General features: G+C 29.9%; 5 protein-coding genes across 8 annotated transcripts; 4 read left to right on the forward strand and 1 right to left on the reverse strand.

Annotated features, from left to right (window-relative positions):
• The first annotated feature begins 877 nt into the window (after positions 1–877).
• On the forward strand, positions 878–6,322 carry Dbo (Kelch-like protein diablo). 3 transcript variants are annotated; one of them, XM_072892487.1, is made up of 6 exons: positions 878–1,168; positions 1,899–2,275; positions 2,375–2,690; positions 2,772–3,469; positions 3,547–3,889; positions 4,077–6,322. In XM_072892487.1, exons 2-6 carry the CDS (start codon positions 1,959–1,961, stop codon positions 4,266–4,268), a joined length of 1,866 nt encoding a protein of 621 aa, XP_072748588.1. In that variant the 5' UTR covers positions 878–1,168; positions 1,899–1,958; the 3' UTR covers positions 4,269–6,322. The 3 variants fall into 3 exon arrangements, with proteins under 3 accessions (XP_072748588.1, XP_072748589.1, XP_072748587.1); XM_072892488.1 differs by having other exon boundaries at positions 1,930–2,275; XM_072892486.1 differs by having other exon boundaries at positions 1,971–2,275.
• An 878-nt stretch (positions 6,323–7,200) lies between these two features.
• On the forward strand, positions 7,201–8,934 carry Shrb (charged multivesicular body protein shrub). The gene is made up of 4 exons (XM_072892763.1): positions 7,201–7,528; positions 7,774–7,951; positions 8,127–8,377; positions 8,530–8,934. The coding sequence occupies exons 1-4, from the start codon at positions 7,348–7,350 to the stop codon at positions 8,583–8,585; spliced, it is 666 nt and encodes a 221-aa protein (XP_072748864.1). The 5' UTR covers positions 7,201–7,347; the 3' UTR covers positions 8,586–8,934.
• An 83-nt stretch (positions 8,935–9,017) lies between these two features.
• Positions 9,018–15,319, reverse strand: LOC140666041 (uncharacterized). 2 transcript variants are annotated; one of them, XM_072892765.1, is made up of 7 exons: positions 14,820–14,931; positions 14,185–14,288; positions 14,091–14,123; positions 13,977–14,015; positions 13,641–13,778; positions 13,496–13,567; positions 9,018–9,370 (listed from the first exon to the last, which is right to left on the reverse strand). In XM_072892765.1, the coding sequence occupies exons 1-7, from the start codon at positions 14,839–14,841 to the stop codon at positions 9,266–9,268; spliced, it is 513 nt and encodes a 170-aa protein (XP_072748866.1). In that variant the 5' UTR covers positions 14,842–14,931; the 3' UTR covers positions 9,018–9,265. The 2 variants fall into 2 exon arrangements, 1 of the variants encoding a protein (XP_072748866.1); XR_012046689.1 differs by lacking the exons at positions 13,496–13,567; positions 13,641–13,778; positions 13,977–14,015; ... (1 more) ...; positions 14,185–14,288; positions 14,820–14,931 and adding an exon at positions 15,233–15,319 and having other exon boundaries at positions 9,283–9,370.
• On the forward strand, positions 11,042–13,220 carry LOC140666040 (uncharacterized). Its single transcript, XM_072892764.1, has 2 exons — positions 11,042–11,242; positions 11,705–13,220. Exons 1-2 carry the CDS (start codon positions 11,125–11,127, stop codon positions 11,986–11,988), a joined length of 402 nt encoding a protein of 133 aa, XP_072748865.1. The 5' UTR covers positions 11,042–11,124; the 3' UTR covers positions 11,989–13,220.
• LOC140666033 (pyruvate dehydrogenase phosphatase regulatory subunit, mitochondrial-like) lies at positions 14,744–19,497 on the forward strand. The gene is made up of 12 exons (XM_072892746.1): positions 14,744–15,341; positions 15,498–15,729; positions 15,919–16,182; positions 16,264–16,426; positions 16,547–16,831; positions 16,973–17,275; positions 17,349–17,488; positions 17,667–17,872; positions 18,134–18,275; positions 18,367–18,636; positions 18,940–19,115; positions 19,233–19,497. The coding sequence occupies exons 1-12, from the start codon at positions 15,046–15,048 to the stop codon at positions 19,495–19,497; spliced, it is 2,742 nt and encodes a 913-aa protein (XP_072748847.1). The 5' UTR covers positions 14,744–15,045.
• The last annotated feature ends 555 nt before the right edge of the window (positions 19,498–20,052 follow it).

Below are 20,052 nucleotides of genomic sequence, written 5' to 3' on the forward strand. Positions count from 1 at the left end.
TCTGATATAAAAATTTATATGCAAAAAAATCTATACGGAATGAGGAAATTTACGATACTTATGTTGTCATCTATAAAACAGAAACTGAACTTCAAAATATGTTAATTATCAAGTGAGTTGATATAATCGATTGTCGGAAACATAAGAATATGTACATGTATCGACTCAGATTTATTCAGCATACAAAGTACGAAATTTATTTATAAATTATTTAATCTAATTTCAATATAAATAAGAGAAATAAATAAAAATCTACCAATATATTCAGTAGTCTTTACATCGTTATATTCTCATTAAAATTTGTTATCACTTTCATAATAAAAAAATTTGTCTAAAGAATAAGCGTTATCTTTATTTTATCTCGCAATTTTGTGTTATTGTACGTGGTCTTTCAATTTGGTATTTTTCATTTTGGTAATATTTATTGAAGTAATATACACATATATATTTTATTAAAATACTTTTTTATTGAAATTATTAAAATATTAAATTTTATGTGAAATAAAATATGCATTTTAATTCTATATATACGTATATATTACTTCATAATATATGCTAAAGTGGAAAAAGATCACGCAGCTAATAATATCTAATAAAACATATTAATAAATCTATTATATGTTTCGTACTTTTGAGATCCACGATTATGGATCTAGCACGGACACGAACCACAATTTGTGGATCTAGCACGGACTCGAACCAATCGGTCGTTTTACCGTGGCATTGGAAAGTGGATCCAGCCACGTAGTTCCGAAAACTCAATTGTGGATCCAGTTAGCGCCACTGTACGGCGGGGAAAAAGCGTTCCCTAAAAAACGGTGGCATGACCCCTCTCATTCTTCTCTCTGCTAGAGTCTAGAGCCCCCCTCCCTCTCCTTTCTTCGCGGAGGTTGAGTTCATGAGCGGCTGGGGTCTGGGGTGCTAGGGTAACCGATCCGCCGTGCATCATCACGGAGGAACATCAAAATGAGAGCACCCTCGTGATAGCTCGCAGTGCAAGTTAAAATCCGCGATTTAGCTCCGACCAGGAAACGTCTACGACGGACACTGGCAGTTGTCCGATGTTTGACAGGCGCTCACGCTAATGCAAAAACGGCGAGCCGAAAGCAAGTCGAGTTCAGTGACAACTCTCTTGTTGATATCGTCTGGCGATTCCGGAGAAAGCAAAGTGTGTACACCTGGATCCTAATGATTTTTCATTCCTACCTTACATGTTTATGCTTGCCCCCCCCCTGGAATCGTGTAAATTACTTCTTTACATATGTTCCCTAATTCTTTTAAAAGCGGCTATGGAGATATTACGACAGATTGTATACTTATGAGTCATTCCGAGCCTGCTTGACTTATGAATGATATGTCTAAAAAAATTCTTTCTTTTACGCTATCCGTCAAAATTTTAATAAATATGAATAAAAGTTTAATATTTTTTTCTGTATTGCAGTACGGTATATTTTGTTATTTTGTAAATGTAAATTTTAAGGCTAACATTACATTTATAAATGTTTTAAATTATCAAATGAGTAATCATATATACAGAAATGCTAAGATCTAAAATAAAAATGATAAAAGATAAGAGATACTTTATGTACAACATTTGTAAAGAAAAATAATTGTTATCACTTATAAGAATTCAATGCGATAAATTGACTTTCATAGTTTATATCTTGATGACTCATATGTTTGTCATAGAGCTTTAATAGATATTCAATAGATATTTAATTACAATATTATATAGACGTAAATTTTTCTCTACTTATTATTACATTTTTTCTTCTAAAAAACATTTGATATAAAGTTACATGTACACGTATAAAGTAATAAATAACAAATATTATCTTTTTTCTAATCTACTTAACAATATATATTTCACGTGACATTACATCGTCTTGTCACTATAGGGAAACTACAACATTAGGGGACCTGCTGCAGGCACATTTGAGACCTGCGGTGGTTGGTGAATGGTGTTGCAGATAGATTCCGTGTGGGGCTGGGCGTCACCCCCGCTGCGCCTCCAGCTGGCCGGGGGGACCAGGGGTGCCTCGGGGAGAGCAGCTGTGGGTGCCCCATCCTCGCAGAGGATGGGTGAGATAGTTGTAGAACGCGCTCCTTCCCCAGCACGCCTCAGTCATACTTCTGAGAAGCATCCTCGTGCAACTTTAACCGAGCTTAATGTTCTTCGGCGTCATCGGGAACTGTGCGATGTCGTTCTCAATGTTGGCTCCAGAAAAATATTTGCACATCGTGTCATTCTCTCAGCATGTAGCCCATACTTCAGGTAATATCATATGCAATTAATATTTTTTTTTACCATTTAAACATTATAATAAGAATCTGTGTAATCTTCTACATACACAAATTAAATTTTTTTCTTCAGGGCAATGTTTACTGGGGAGTTGGCGGAATCTAGACAAACTGAAGTAACAATACGCGACATAGACGAGATGGCTATGGAATTACTCATAGACTTTTGTTACACTTCTCACATTATCGTCGAAGAAGCAAATGTTCAAACTCTCCTTCCAGCAGCGTGCCTTCTTCAATTAGCAGAAATTCAAGATATATGTTGCGAATTTCTCAAACGCCAATTAGATCCGTCAAATTGCTTGGGTATCCGAGCATTTGCGGATACTCATTCGTGCCGCGAACTTCTGCGTATTGCCGATAAGTTCACTCAACATAATTTTCAAGAGGTATGTGCATAAGAAAAGTAAACATTAATTAAATTCGAATTTGAATATACTTATAATTTTACGAATTTATGTACTTTTCAGGTAATGGAGAGTGAAGAATTTTTGTTATTACCTGTTGGTCAATTGGTGGACATTATTTCATCCGACGAATTAAATGTACGTACGGAGGAGCAAGTATTTAGCGCCGTGATGAATTGGGTCAAATATAATGTCACGGAGAGACGACAGCATCTATCTCAAGTTCTGCAGCACGTGCGATTGCCGCTACTTAGTCCGAAGTTTTTAGTCGGTACCGTCGGATCCGATTTATTAGTTCGTTCTGATGACGCTTGCAGAGACTTGGTGGATGAAGCGAAGAATTATCTCCTTCTACCGCAAGAAAGACCATTGATGCAGGGACCTAGAACGAGACCCAGAAAACCTACAAGACGAGGAGAGGTGTTGTTCGCTGTTGGTGGATGGTGTTCGGGTGACGCCATCGCTAGCGTCGAAAGATTTGATCCTAATACTGCCGATTGGAAAATGGTCGCACCCATGAGCAAACGAAGATGCGGAGTGGGCGTAGCGGTATTAAATGATCTATTATACGCGGTCGGCGGACATGACGGACAAAGCTATTTAAATAGCATTGAACGATATGATCCACAAACGAATCAGTGGTCTTGTGATGTTGCTCCTACCACTTCCTGCAGAACCAGTGTAGGTGTCGCAGTGTTAGATGGATTTCTGTATGCAGTTGGAGGTCAGGATGGAGTACAATGCCTTAATCATGTGGAAAGGCAAATATCTACATTAACAATTGTCTCATAATCAACATTTAACATATGTAAACTAATGTTAATATATAACTTTGCAGATATGATCCTAAAGAAAATAAATGGTCTAAAGTGTCGCCAATGACTACCAGAAGATTAGGAGTGGCGGTTGCTGTACTCGGAGGTTATTTATATGCCATCGGTGGATCTGATGGACAATCACCCCTCAACACAGTAGAAAGATATGATCCAAGACAAAATAAATGGTCCCAAGTCTCACCGATGTCTACAAGACGTAAGCATTTAGGCTGTGCTGTATTTAATAATCTAATTTATGCTGTGGGAGGACGAGACGATTGTATGGAGCTCTCCAGTGCGGAACGTTACAACCCCCATACAAATTCCTGGAGCCCTATAGTAGCAATGACATCTAGGAGAAGTGGAGTAAGTTCTTTTTTTTTTTTTATTACAGATATATTAATATATAAGAATGGAAAATGTCGCATGATGTGTTTGCGAATAAACTATTAATGTTTATTTAAATTATTTTATAATTAATGTATAACTGTACATAACAGTACATAACAGTACATAACACATAAATATTAATACTTGTCATCCTAAATCTTAGGTGGGTTTGGCAGTAGTAAATGGTCAATTGTACGCGGTGGGCGGATTCGACGGAACAGCGTATCTGAAAACAATCGAAGTATATGATCCGGAACAGAATCAATGGAAGCTATGTGGTTGTATGAATTACAGGAGACTTGGCGGAGGCGTGGGAGTAATGCGAGCCCCACAAACTGAGAATTACATTTGGTAGCTCAGGCCCCCCTCTTCAGCCCAAATGGCTGAAACTCCTCTAACTCCTCTTACACCTGTAACGCCAGTTACACCTGTAACCCCTCCCGCTCCTGTATCGGTTCCTGTTATAACTAATACTAGAAAACGCTATCGCCGATCGATGAGCATTATATAAGTAATGTATGCATTTTGTAAAAGACTTTGCCTTTCTAAAGTTTCATGAGAGCATCTTGCATCGAGGTTTTTGGTATTTAATTTATTAGTAACTTTGAACTATTTCTTCGCTCATTCCAGCATAGATTGTGCGTATAGGAAGAAGATGCGGATATTCCATCGATTTACTGCCGTTATTTTATATTTATATCACATTATTTACAGGACCTTTTGTCAATGTTATTTGTATTTTCTTGAATTACGCGATACACAGATTCCAACCACTTAGATTTAAGTGTCTAAAATATTCTTAAAGAAATGCCTTATCTATTGCACATAGAACTTCAAATAACGTTTTATTATATGAAGAAAAAGAAAGGCAAAATCTCTTTCCTAATATTTGCCAGAAACATACATATTTTGAAAAAAAAATATTCACAGCTTCCATTTTTCGTGAATGATCGAAATCAAAATTTAAGTTGTCAGTTGTAGTCATAATTTAATTATAAAGGGTTGCTTCTATACCCAATGATGCAAAAATGTAATATAAGGTACGATAATTTCTCTCTATGTAAGGCTAGACTGCTTTAAGGCTAGACTTTTTTAAATGTATCGATACCTTTTTTTTTGTTTATAAGACTGAATCTCAACCAGAAAATATTAAAATATTAAATCATGAAATAATTTAAATTTTCTTGTAAAGATAACAATAAATTATATCATTTGCTGTTAAAATTCTGCTAACAATTTGTACATTTTTAACTGATTTAATGCATTTATTATATGTTAGCAATTATTTATGACAATGTCAAGATATATGCCCAAGAAGCACAATATGTATAATATTTAAGATTATATATTATTTAAACACGACATTTTCGAAATTGTTCTTTCATGTTGCTGCAAGAAAGGCGCCATTTATATATAACCAAACATCTGTTATATATCTTTAAATCTACAGAGGAGTAGCCTTATCGTACAAAATGGTGATAGGGATCATTGATCAATAATCTCATAATGTAACACATTCATTGTAATAAGAATCAGCATAATTGGTTATATAAAGATGACCAATGTTTTATAAATAATAACAAATATTGTGTGTTTGCAGTTTATTTTAGTAAAAATTGAACAATGTATTATTATTAGGATTTAAAAGATGATTTACAAAAATGGTTAAATTATCACTGTTACATGTATGAGATTGTTGAAGGCAGCAAAATGCATGTCTAGTATAAGAACATATTGATGATGTAATGTAATTATTTCTAAGCAGCTGGTTGCAGATATAATTATTCCGAGTTACTGGTTATTGAATAACCATTACAATGGCTTATTAACGCAATTCTTAATTAACTGCTGGACTATTCTATATAGTCAATAATCATTATATGTTTAAGTTATGAACTTAATACTCGTGATACTATAGAAGAGAAATCGTGGATTATTGTTCAGTTAATCAAACTAGACATTAAAATGGTACAAATTATATTGTAATGCGTGAACAAAGTTCAAATAAGTGTTCAATATCCAATCTCTTATCTGATTTTAAAGAAGTTGGAGCCCTATATCTGAGAAAAAATGTAATATTATTTCCGCAATATTTAACATGCATATTAGCACTAGCTGATTAATTTTAACTCTTATGTCAAAACATACATAAGAGATATTGTACTGAGCTTTAATACAATCAGTTTCCCATGAATCAGAAATATTGCAAGTGATTATGTTATTAATTATCGTGTGCAGTAATCCTGAGTAAAACACAAAGTGTTTTAATGCAAATATATTATTCTCATTTTAAACGAGATCAAAAGCTTATTCTGTACAATTGTTCAGTACAAAGGAAGAGGATTTCTTTCCTGTTCTTTGTCAATAAATTAAAGAAAGTGCGCATTAGAATTTGCGCAAACCATTATATATACTGTTATTGTCTTGTATATAAAATACCCTGTTAGTTCTTCTGAAATAATTAATTTTTATATGACTTTTTTTTATAAGATATGAAGGAGAAAATGCAGGTTTATATCAATACAGATTAGAAGATTTTGGAGATTGTTTTTATACTAACATATATGCTGGTGATTTTTAATGTTCATTAATAACAAAGAAAATGATAATTCATTATTAAATATATTTGGGGTCAAAAAATAGCATTAAAAAAATTAGAAAAAATTTACAAAATATCTTATATTCTATAAATATGTGTTTTTGTGTACATATACATTTGCATATGTAATTGTACTATAAAAATCCAATACGAATATTAACCTATATAATTTCTCAAAGATTTAATAAAATGATACATTTATCCAGAGAACAAGCAAGTGCTCAAAATTTATGAAATAAAATACTAAATGTGCTAAAAAAGTATTTAATATTAAAATTTCAGCATTTTTTCCTTTGTATTGAAATTTATTTTATACATCCTTGAATAGCTTTCAAACTGTCATTTTATGATTTAAGAAAAATATACGATATTTTTTATATATTTTATTTTATATATTTTAGTAAGATTTAAAAGAGTGATTTTTATTGAGAATTCATAAATTATCTTTTTTCCTAAAAATATTTTGTTAAAAGAATACATATAACTGAAGAGTCAAGTACTGACATGTGACATATGTATGTACATACATGACATACAATCATATGAGTCATCAGGTATACGTTCTTACTTACATTTTCTCTGTACTTTCTTACAATTCTCTCTTTTTCTCTCCAACACGTGGATACATTTATTTCATTTTCAGTGCAGAAAGTGTAAGATTGCGCAGTTAAGAGGAACATGACGTATGCACCGCATAAGTCAAACGCGAAAAGGACATGGCGGCCGTGATGTAGAAGTGGGTGAACATTGGTTTCGATTTCGAAGTATATGCTCGTGTTTCTCGCGATCGAGAATAATTATTTAATATTCAATTGAGTGAACAAAGCACAATACGATGAGCTTCTTCAGCAAAGTGTTTGGCGGCAAGAAAGAGGCAGCTGCTCCTTCGACGGCTGAGGCAATTCAGAAACTGCGTGAGACGGAGGATATGTTGATAAAGAAACAGGAATTTTTAGAGACTAAAATAGATAACGAAGTGTTGATAGCAAAGAAAAATGCGTCGAAAAATAAGCGAGGTATTGTTTTCGCTCTTTCTGCGAGTCGAGTCGTTTCGTGGGTTTTAAATTAGATTTTACAATTTAACTGTCATCGCGTGACAACATTTATACATTGTCATTTCATTCGTAATTCACTGTTGTGCTGAATTATGATCGTCTGCTTTGCACTCGACTAGTATTTATATCATCTTATATAGTTGTATAATTTAACTTGTCATCTGTGAGCAGTAGTTTAAGTGCTAATGATATCGTCTGTTTTTTAGCTGCTATCCAAGCGTTAAAAAGAAAAAAGCGATATGAAAAACAGTTACAGCAAATTGATGGTACGCTTTCTACAATTGAAATGCAAAGAGAAGCACTGGAGAGTGCAAACACAAATACTGCCGTTCTTACCACCATGAAGGGTGCTGCAGATGCAATGAAGGCTGCACATCAGCATATGTAAGATATTTTTTTATTTATATGATTATCATATATATTATATCCAAAATAATACAACAATAGTATATATTTTTACTATCACATAATAATCACTTATGCCCCTATTAATAAATCTATAAAATTGATCTTTATCCCTATTTACATTAGAGTATAATTATTTTTTATATTCTTTCAGGGATGTTGACCAAGTGCACGATATGATGGATGACATAGCGGAACAACAAGATGTGGCCAGAGAAATTTCTGATGCCATATCTAATCCAGTTGCATTTGGCCAAGATGCAGATGAGGATGAATTAGAAAAAGAGTTGGAAGAACTGCAACAAGAACAGCTTGATAAAGAATTACTTGGCATCGATACAACGACAGATGAACTGCCAGCAGTACCGACCTCAGTTCCCGTTGCACCAAGCAAAACTCGCACAAGTAAGTTATTCTTTTAAGTTATTCTTTTTTTTTTATTCACATTACTATTGTAGAAAGATTTGAATCAATTTGACACAATAAAGTGTCAATAAATATTACTATATAATTTATGGTATGTATCAAAATGTGAAATATTACAATTTTATTTTCAGAAGCTAAGCCGGAAGAAGACGAGGATTTGAAAGAATTGGAAGCATGGGCATCGTAAAGTGATATTAGAAGTGACATTGAAATCAAAGATACAGGACGTTTTAGATAAATGTAAATTACATATTATTACCACCATGCGTATAATATATCATATATCTTGCATTAAATAACTAACTAAATTAATTTTTTAATATAAGTCCGCAGTGTTTAGCTTAAGCAGTTTTTGAAAAAAAAGAAAACTATTGAAGTTAAGCTTTAAATAAAGATAATGCTTGTATTTTTTATGCTGGTAAATATTACTAACAATTGAACATCAATAAATCTGGCTGAGCAAGTACCAGTGAACAGTGAAGAGAGATTGAGTAGATATATATTTTATATTTACAGTAAATATTGATATATTGATAATAAATGAAGGTAAAACTTGTGAAAAACGATAAATGCAATTCATGTAATATAAATTAAAATATAAAGAAACGAAATAACCCTGCTTGTATTCATGTGAAAAAAAAATTGATAGATTGTAAGTGTAGATATATGTAATAAAAATAGATCGAACAATCTCTATAATTATAATATTTTACAATATTAGCAAGAATAAAATAAAAAAGGAGGAAATATAATAAGACAAATCTTATTTTCATTCAATTTAAATGTGTCTTGTACAGTGGTTTTGACTATCCTTGTTTTTTTTTAGTAGAAAAAAACCGACTCGTCTTACAAATGCATTCGAAAATTTTATATACCTGTGGAAGAGCACATATCTCTTTCTCTCTCTCTTATCTTTCTCTGCACTTTCCACGTGTTCTTCAGATTGCAGTCTGCACTTTCAATGGTGTTATCCTGCGAAAACAACAATGGCGAGTAAATTGTAATAAATCATCGCAAATAAAAAAAAGTTCGAATTTTTATGTAATATACTGTTTAAACATATAAATAAATAATGGCTGATGAAGATTTTGATGGAGACGAGTAAGTAGTTGAGTTTTGATACAATGCATTGATAGGTTATCTTGGCTGCATCTTTTTTTTTATTTTTATATTAATTTAAAAAATTTAAATGTTAATATTAAATTTAATTTGTCGAAGAATTGATTTTTTTTAAATAAATTTTACATGGTATACTTTTTTTGTAAATTAAAGGGAAGCTAAAGATTATTGAATTAATAATTTTTTTATACAATTTATGCAATTAAATTATGTTTCTGTTAATGTTTTACTATTTATTAAAGCCGCAGATGATTTCGATGATGTCGACGATGAGGATAACATTGAATTAGAGCCCTAAGAAGATGAGGGTAAAAATATTGAATTGTTGAATGCTAACAAAGCTACTAGTAGTGTCCAAAAATCAAAAAGGATAACAACAAGATATATGACAAAGTATATAGTCTATGTATATAATGTAAAAATACAAATTATTCTCTAAGTTATTATATATACAAATTATTCTAACAATAAGTCACATAATATATTTTGTAGATATGAGAGAGCAAGAGTATTAGGCACAAGAGCGTTACAAATAGCAATGTGTGCTCCTGTAATGGTAGAATTAGAAGAAGAAACAAATCCACTGCAAATTGCTATGAAAGAATTAAAACAGCGAAAATTTCCCATAATTATACGTCGATATCTACCTGATTACAGTTATGAAGATTGGAGCATTGATGAACTTATTATAATAGATCATTGATTGTAGTATAAGTTATTATTTCAGAATTAGATTTTGTTCTTGTTAATGTATATTATCACACAAACAAATCATTATAATAATTTATTTATATAACAATTTTTTTATTGTAAATCACTTTGCATAATTGTGAATCATTTGAAGTACAATGGTATACATATGTATATAGATTTCTTGAGAATTATAGTACAAATTTTCTAAAATGTATATAGAAATTATTGTTATTCTTAAAGTGTAATGTTATTTTTTTATTGTAGGACTTATTAAATTTATATTAATAAAAAAAAGAAGAACGTTATTTAAACATAAACTGTCATTGATTAATAAAAATTTTATCAAGAATCCTTGTCATATATTAAAGTTATAGAATATATACTTGTATGCATCTAGAAAATAATGACATATTTCAATTGTTTAGTTTAATTAAGTTTTTAAAAACAATATCAATTATCATTAATTTATAGTCATTTAAATACATTCATTTATAAAAATATCAATGTATTTGAAATTAAACAAATTCATTTAAAAAATATCTTTAATTTTTCAAGAAATATCAACAACTATATTTAAGATTGCTATTATTTCTACTCATTATATCATTATATAATTATTTATGAATATACATCTCGTTTCGTAACAAAATATACTTTATATAAGTTTTGGCAAATAATACTTAATTTTATATATATATATATATTTATATATATATATATATATATATATATATATATATATATATATATATCATATTTTTATATTATTATAATATTCGATATTATTAGATCTTAATCGCTTGGACATACACATAGCCAAGTGGATATATATTATAATCATCGCGAAACCTAAGTATCGTGGAATATTTAATATTTCCGCTGTATTAGGAACAGAGACTGCGCTATGTCGCGGGATGCTGGATGATCAATACTGTCACATTTTGGACCAAAGATCGGAATCAAGTAAGGACACATCGTCTAACAGCATCATGAAAACTGTGACACACACCTGCCACGTGCCAGGTATCGCCGGTGAGTACATATTTTTCAATCTTTTACATTATTTTATATAACATTTTGATTATTTAAACGTTAGAAAATTATTAAAGAATGAATGATCAATTACTTGAAGCGTTACCAACCTCGAACGTTGCTCCGCATAACTCTGTAAGGGAGTAGTCGAAAATTATGTCATTTGAGGATACATATTATAATATAGATGTTCAATATTACACAAATTTTTCTAAGAAAATAGCGTAATTTTTACCTAAATTATTTTTTTTTTATTTTATTGAAAAAATATGTTTATATTTAATAATATTGTCGAATTAAAAAATGTCGGAAGATATATATATATATATATCCATTAGATACACACATATATATAAATTAATTTTTTAATTAAATCTTTAAGTCTACAATTAATTATTCATATTTGTTTAATCAAGAACGGCTTGTCTCCGCCCAATAATGTTACACTTGCATAAGTTGCAGATCTATCCGCTGATGAGTCGATTGAGGACATCGCCGAATCAGTGGATGAATTGCGAGAGAAGCTCGCCAACATGAAAAAGCTCATGGAAGAGCGGAAAGGCACGACACTGGGAGAAATTAGCGCTCGAAAAAGAAAAGAAACTTCCGACATAATAGACGGCAATTTTTTATCTTGGATTTTCGGATCAGTCCTCTTAGTAATCGTGAGCGTGAGCTTTTATGCCTTCTATAATCTTTATCACGCAGTGCTGAAGAAATTCCCGTCCCATCATACGGAATTATAAAAAAGTGTATGAAAATGGGAAGAAATTAAAACTTGGAACTACAAGAACATTCTATTAAAAATTCAAAAAGCGGCCTCCTTTAATTTCTTCTTTAATATTTGATGATGCAAAATGCAAAGAGTTTCAAAAACAACAGATATTTTTTTCATTATTTGTATACAAATTTTTCAATCGATTATAGATTTTTCTCTTACAAAAATTGTCGAAGTTTTCAAATAATTAACAATAATTGAAGATAAAAAACTAATGAATTAAAATTAATAAAAGAAAATAGATAACATTGTTGTATTTTTCAATTAATTTCATGGTTTATTTAATAGAATTTTAATTTAAAGATTAATTATAAAAATATCTAAGGATTTAAAAAATATGATAAATTTTCTTTGATATTTTGCAGGGATAATTATCACCAGATCGATTAAGAAACTTTATTAAAAATTAATAAAAAAAACATTTGATAATTAATGCCAGGATAAGAAATGCCAGGTGTTAATTGTTGACCACTGAATTTTAGAAAAATAAATTTAATTCAGGTTGATATATTAACGATACTTCTGTTAGTGTTTGAACGAATATGATTACCAGTGAAATTTGCATTGTTAATATCGAAAAGAATTGAAAAATGTAAATGACAAACAATATATTTCTGAAGAAGTAAAGTAATATTACATTTTAGAAAAAGGGAGATATTTATTCCATCTATTCAACTAAATAGAATTTGTAATGATAAAAGACCCGACAGATTTTTTTTAGAATTAAAAACTAACAATAAGTGCCTTAAAAACTTATGAATTAAATGTTCTGCTATGTGTGTATGTTATAAATGTTATTCATTATATACATATGTACATGTATAAGCAAATTTAGTTAGCCAGTCACTAATTTGAAACTTCTATTGAATTTAAAATAAATCAGGCATGTTATTATCTCAAATATTAATATAAAAAATACATTGAACTCTTTAATTTAAGTTTGAAAAAAAGATACAATTCTCATTTGTACGCTACATATAATTATAATTGATTCGCTATGACACTAGCGCGACTAGTTAAATGATAAGTTTTTTTCTATATTAAGTGTCGCTCTATGTAATGTGAATAAAAAATTAAAATATAATTAAATCGACATTTCAACCTTTTATTCCACAGCAGTTTTAGATGTATGTATAGTTACATGAAGATCATATAATTTTTCTTTGTTCAAATCAGTGACTGAAATAAATACGATGTTATATTTATAAATAAATTATTAAAAAGAAGTTTCATTATCAATAACATACATAGTATTGTTTCTTTATTTTTTATCTTTATAGCGAAGATTTGAACATTTTATAATAGTCTCTGTTTTGCTAAAAAAATATAGTAAAATTTATATATATAATATTTTTTTTTTCATTTGCATTTTTATAGTATACGAGATATCCAGCAAACAAGATGTTAACAGTAATTTATTTTTGTACAATCACAAAATCAATCATTATTCCAAATAATAGTTGAATGATTCGTACCTTTAATATTTCGTACTTAAGCTCTTCTCGTCGGAAAGACAATCTGGAAATATGATCCTGTAACATCTTCATCTACATTGACACATTTTATTTTATTCAAATAAATACATTCGTTAATTTAATTCTACTTATTTAACATTCAAACCTCGACTTCCGTTTTACGAACGTCTTTCTTCAATCCTGCTATTATAGATTTATATCGATCTCGACAGAATAGAGACTTGTTTTCAACGTCTGGTAAAACATTTTCTATATTTTTTATTTCATTTCGTGATCGTTGAAGCTGAATTTATAAAATTTAATTACATAAATTCGTCGAATATTACATGAAAAATGTGTTATGCAATTTAGAAAAAGTTAACTTCTTTTGCATAGAATTATCTTGAAGATAAAAGTGTGCAAATACTTTTTCTATCGCATATATTTATAATATATATATGTTTAATATATAGATATATATAGATTAATTATAATAACTGACTTTCAAAGAAACCGTTGATACTACTTTTGTGTATAAAATCTAGAGAAAAGAAAAAACGTCGGTTTATATATATAGATTTTCTGAAGAATTTTAATATAAGTCTTAATTACTCACGCGCTTTTTCATCTCCATTATTTCAGTATTATTCTGAAATAAATACATAATTGGAAATTGATTCTAGGTAAAATAAAAAATGATATTTTCTCACCAAAAGTATTAGGAATGCCATAATGCATAATTCGACGAAAGTAAAAATCCATAATATCTTTAAGCTATAAAAGTCTAAGATTGTCCACATTTTATAGCAGGATACTAAAATTTATATATAATTTAAACAAATTTTGTTTCTACTATTAATTTTGTAATATAATTTCTGCATAATAGCAGAGAGAAGGCTTCTCTCTGATAATAGTAACTTATTGTTAGATCAATTTGAATATCGTCATTATTTTAAGACGATCTATCGAGAAGTATTGCGATATATTGCGATATGTTGAATAAACAAATATATATGCGCCATTTGTCAATTTCTTTTTCAAAAAATAGAAAAAAATAAAAAGCTCTTCTCTTGATATAAAATCTTGATGATAAAAAAATCAATTAAAACGTACTTTTTAATAAATGCGTAATTATGTTTCAATAAAAATTTAATCATAATACGTAACAATTTAATATTCTTTATAGAGAGAGATATTATATTATGACAATAACAAACTGTCAATATACATATGTATATACAATATATATATATATATATCATTTTCGGAGTGATTATATATAATCTCCGAATGACACTACATTTCAATAATAATAATGAATATATTAAAAAAATAGATCACCTACTTGTCAGGAAGTGTACTTTCATTTAAAAAAAATTATCAAAGTTGTGCTTATTCCGATCGCACGAGTTTTATAAAATACAAAAATTTTTCTTGTGACAGGTGCGGAGTAGGTCTGGCACTTTCTAAATTTATTCTCTTCGCTCAATTTGGGGTTGAATTTTTTTTAACAGCATCAGCAGTTGCAAAACACGCTTTGCACTGCTGTAAATCGTTCTCGCCAACGTTTAATGTTAAGGCAAACCTATTCAAGATGTGTATGTTTGTCACTCGAAAAGAAAAGTACGAAGGGTTCTATCGGCACGCGATACATAACCTACAGAGATGAGACTTCCCTACGATATTCGTCAACAGATGTTGAACGCAAATTGTCACCCGGCGAGAAGAGTTATTCATCCGATAACTCTCGACACTTACCGTCTCATTCGCAGATTGTCATCGCCGGTGCGGGAACAGTCGCCAATTCGGTTGCCTATCACTTGGTACTGAATGGATGGAACGATGTTCTCGTCCTGGAACAAAATACGTAAATTTATTTCTAATTTATATCTCAGATTTCGTCGCTCATCATAATTATCTTTCAGTTGAATACTGCATTCTAGCGATAACAAAATTCATACATATTAATTGATATCATTAGTGAAACAAAAAGTTAAATTGATTAAATATTCTCTGATTCTAGAATTGGCAGTGGATCCTCACACTTTGGGTCTGGTACACTTGGGCTGTTTAAACCAATTTCTCACAGGAATTTGATTGCATACAGCATCAAATTATATCAACAATTGCAAGAGATGGGCTATGATATAGGATTGAGACAATGTGGGAGTATAAATTTGGCGCAGTCCAAGGATAGGATGGTAGCTCTTAAAAGAAGAATGGCTTACAACATACCAACTGGATTGCATTGTGAAGTACATAATTTAATTTTTATAATTGATAATATCTACTATGAATATGATTTTATCTAATTTAGCTGTACTTAAGTAAACCAATTGAAAATTGTAATAAATTGGAAAAATTATTAAGGAGTCAATTATATATTAGTTAACACTATAGCATATTAAAATCAAGTCAAAAATAAAATCATTAATATGTTATAGATCTTGGGCAAAGAAGAATTGAAAAGATTACATCCTTACTTATGTGTTGATGATCTAGAAGGAGCAATTTTTGTACCAGAGGATGCTGTTGCTAATCTAAGTGCAATTTGTGAAGTCTTAGCAAAGTTGGCAAAGGAAGGAGGTGCACGATATATCGAGCACTGTCATATAAAAGAAGTAAAGACTGAAAAAGGGGCTGTTAAAAATGTCAAAACTGAATATGGTACTGTTTCTTGTGAATATTTCATTAACTGTGCTGGGATGGTAAATATATCTTTGTATTAATTTTAAATACGCAATAATAGTATTCATAATTAATCTAATACATGTTTGTTAATATTTTAGTGGGCTCGTGAATTAGGATTAAGATGCACTCCACCAGTCAGAATTCCTGCATATCCTGCGGAACATTTATATGCAGTTATACCACCTTTGTCATCAAAGATCAGTACATCTTTACCATATGTACGAGATTTTGATTCGTATTCATATATAAGAGAATGGCAAGGTACACACCTCTTTTCTTATATATTTTACATTGTGTTAAATGCTATTGACAGATATAAAAGCATATGTTAGAACTGCATGTATTATTAATGCTAAAACTGTCAATGATAATTACATATAGGTGGATTTTTACTTGGCTGGTTTGAACCTAATGCAAAACCTGCATTTGGAAGCGGTAATGTTCCTTCGAAAAAATGGATGGAACATGTAAAAAATGATTCCACTCATTGGCAGCCATTATGGGACAAAGCTATACATAGATTACCAATTTTAAAAGAAGTGGAAGATCCATATATATACAATTGTCCTGACAATTTTACTCCAGATGGTAGATGGATATTAGGAGAAAGTCCTGAAGTAAAAAATTACTTTGTTGCTGTTGGAATGAATGGCAATCCATTGCAAGGTATATTTCTTAAATTTATATTTCTTAAAATATATCTTTAAATTTTTTAATATATATATATATATATATATATATATATATATTTTTTTTTTCTCATATATAAAGAAGCTTGATATTTTTAGCTATATATTTTTTTAAAAGGTGCTGGTGGTATTGGTAAAGAAATTGCTGAATCTATAATAAAGGGTGAATCCACACAGGAAGTACTCCCATTTAATGTACAAAGGTTTCTAGATTTGCACAATAATAAACAATATCTACAGCAGAGAATGAAGGAAGTAGTCGGTCGAAATTATGCTATATTATATCCTCATCAATCAGAATACAAATATGCTCGTAAATTACGTTGTTCACCTTTGTATTCTGTTTTGGAGGAACGTGGTGCAGTTTTTGGCATAAAAATGGCCTACGAACGTCCACTTTACTTTGATTCAACTTATAAACGTAAGTTTTTTAACAATTAAATTTTTGTACATAAATATTAACATTTTTAACAAATATGATATAAATTTAAAAGGAGGACAGAAAAAGCCGCTTATGCCAAAAGGCAGTTTTTATAAACCAAAATTCTTTGACTTTATGAAGGAAGAATTTCAAGCATGTAGAGAAGGAGTTGGGATAATAGACATGAGCTCATTTTCAAAGATTGAAATTAATGTAAATAAATGATGTAATTAGAACGGTGAAATTAGAAACTCATTACGAATCATTTTTCAAATTTCAGTTATGAGTAACAACTATTTTCTATTTAAAACTTGATTAAAGATATGTAGTTTCTGGTTTCATCTACATGGATTCAATTATTTTTTTATTTTAATGATTGGTTTTATTACAGTCTAGTCATGAAGAGGTAGTAAAGTATCTACAACATCTGTGTTCTAATGATGCTGATATACCAGTTGGCGGAATAGTTCATACAGGAATGCAAAATGAGAAAGGTGGTTATGAAAATGACTGTATACTAGTGCGACAAAGCAAAAATAGTTATTTCATGGTCTCACCCACATCACAGCAGACACGTATTTATCAATGGATGTCTAGGTAGATGCTATTTTGATTGTAATCTCAAGTGAAAAGAACACATATAAGCTTCAGATTAGATAAAGTTCAGTTTTAAAGTTTTAGTTAAAAAATTATTAATATAAAAATATGTTTGAAGAAATGCTCTTTTAAAAAAATATTTTTCACTATAAAAATTAAATTTATTATTTTGTTTTTCTAAATTAATGTCCATTTAACGTTGTATATAAACATTATTATTATTATTAATATAATTAATCCTTTTTTTATCCAATAAAATAGACATTTGCCGACAGATCATTTGGTAGGTCTTAATGATGTAACTTCAAAATACACAGTGATCAATGTAGTAGGTCCTAAAGCTACTGAACTGCTCTCTGAGTTATCCAATTCTAATATCAATCTTTCACCCTTCACTTATAAGGTCAGATTATTTTCTAATAATTGCTGATAAATTTATTTTTATTTTTTTTTTGTATGGACATCTTGAATTAATTATGTTTTTAAAATTGTAGAAAGTAAACATCGCATATGCTTCAGATGTTATGGTAATGGCATTCACCCATACAGGTGAATCTGGCTATTGTCTCTACATACCTTCGGAATATGCGCTACACGTTTATTCAACATTAATGGCCATAGGAAAGGATTATGGTGCAAGAGACGTTGGCGTTCTTACGCAACGTTTTATGAGGATAGAAAGATTTATTCCATTCTGGGCTGAAGAACTGACACCATATGTAACGCCATATGAAGCTGGAAACAGCTACAGAATAAAATTGAATGTTAGTATCACAATACAATATGTTTTTTCTGTATATATTTAGACATTTGAAGTTAAAATGAATGCTTCTAGTTTAATAAAACATATAACTGGTTTTTTTTATATTATACAAAGTTTAAAAATAGAAAATTGCAAGAAAAAAGAACGAAATGTAGAAGTAATACAGTTAGGAACATATACATATAATTATACTAAAATGAAAATAATAATGAATTAAAAGGAAAATAAATTCAAGATAATAAAGTTAAAATAAAATAGCTTAAAGAAGATTTAGTATTAAATATTTCATAATTATACTGTACAGAAACAGGACTATTTTATTGGAAAATCTGCTTTACAACGTCAAAAGATGCAAGGAGTAACAAAACGATTAGTTTTATTTGTACTCAATGGTATGGATTTGAACAAAGATGTATGGGCATGGGGTGGTGAACCACTATATCGAAATGGTGAATTTGTTGGTACTGTTACATCAGCTGGGTAAATACTATTTTTTTTGTATAATTTATATTAAATAGTGAATTATTACTTTATCATTTGCTTATTTTACATTGCTTCTTATTGGGATATATTATTATATTACTATTATTTTTTCAGTTATGGTTTTGTAACAGAGAAACTTATTTGCCTTGGATTTATTAGTCTCCCTGGAGCAAGGTTTAAGCAAGAAATAGCAAGAGATGTTATTACCACAGATTTTATAATGGACCCAACAGCCTATTATGAAATTGATATCGCTGGCACTAGATTTCCTGCTAAACCATACATCCAGTCATTGCCTATACCAGCATTAAATAGTAAATTAAACGAAAAGTATATTCCTACTCCAGTTATCTCATATCAAAGTGATATTTCGTGTTAGAAATAATACTTAGTCATTTTTGTATAACTTTTATCTGTCTAAGATTTAAGAAACAAAAATGTAAATGTTACCTGTAGTTCTCTATGTGATAAATTATAATTTATAGTATATTTTTAAAAAATGTACGTAAGTTATGAAATTAAAACATTAGTAATTTATTCTGATTACAGTATATAGCGTTTTCTATTTAATTAATTTCTGATTTTTTATTAGTTTATAGCACCATTTCTGATTACTTTTTTGATACTGCTTTCTTATTTGCCTTTTATGACTTGTAATACATGATTATGAATCTTTTTTTTTTTTTATTACACTAAGGGCCGATTTCACTGACGTCGGAACTTTAACCTCGGATTAAATTATATCTTTATCTCTTACAAAAGTATCGAATCGTTTGATCAATTAGAACGAAAGGAGCAAAGATTTTTTTGCACTGTGATTGGTCAATCAAACGCTTTAAAACTTTCGCAGCACCAAATGGAACGCATCCACTGTCGCCTGTCATAAATCACTCCTTCAAGGAGTGGAGTTGTCCCATCAACCAAGAAGAACAGA

The sequence above is a fragment of the Anoplolepis gracilipes genome, chromosome 5 (assembly GCF_047496725.1).
Source record: "Anoplolepis gracilipes chromosome 5, ASM4749672v1, whole genome shotgun sequence".
NCBI classification, from domain to species: domain Eukaryota; kingdom Metazoa; phylum Arthropoda; class Insecta; order Hymenoptera; family Formicidae; genus Anoplolepis; species Anoplolepis gracilipes.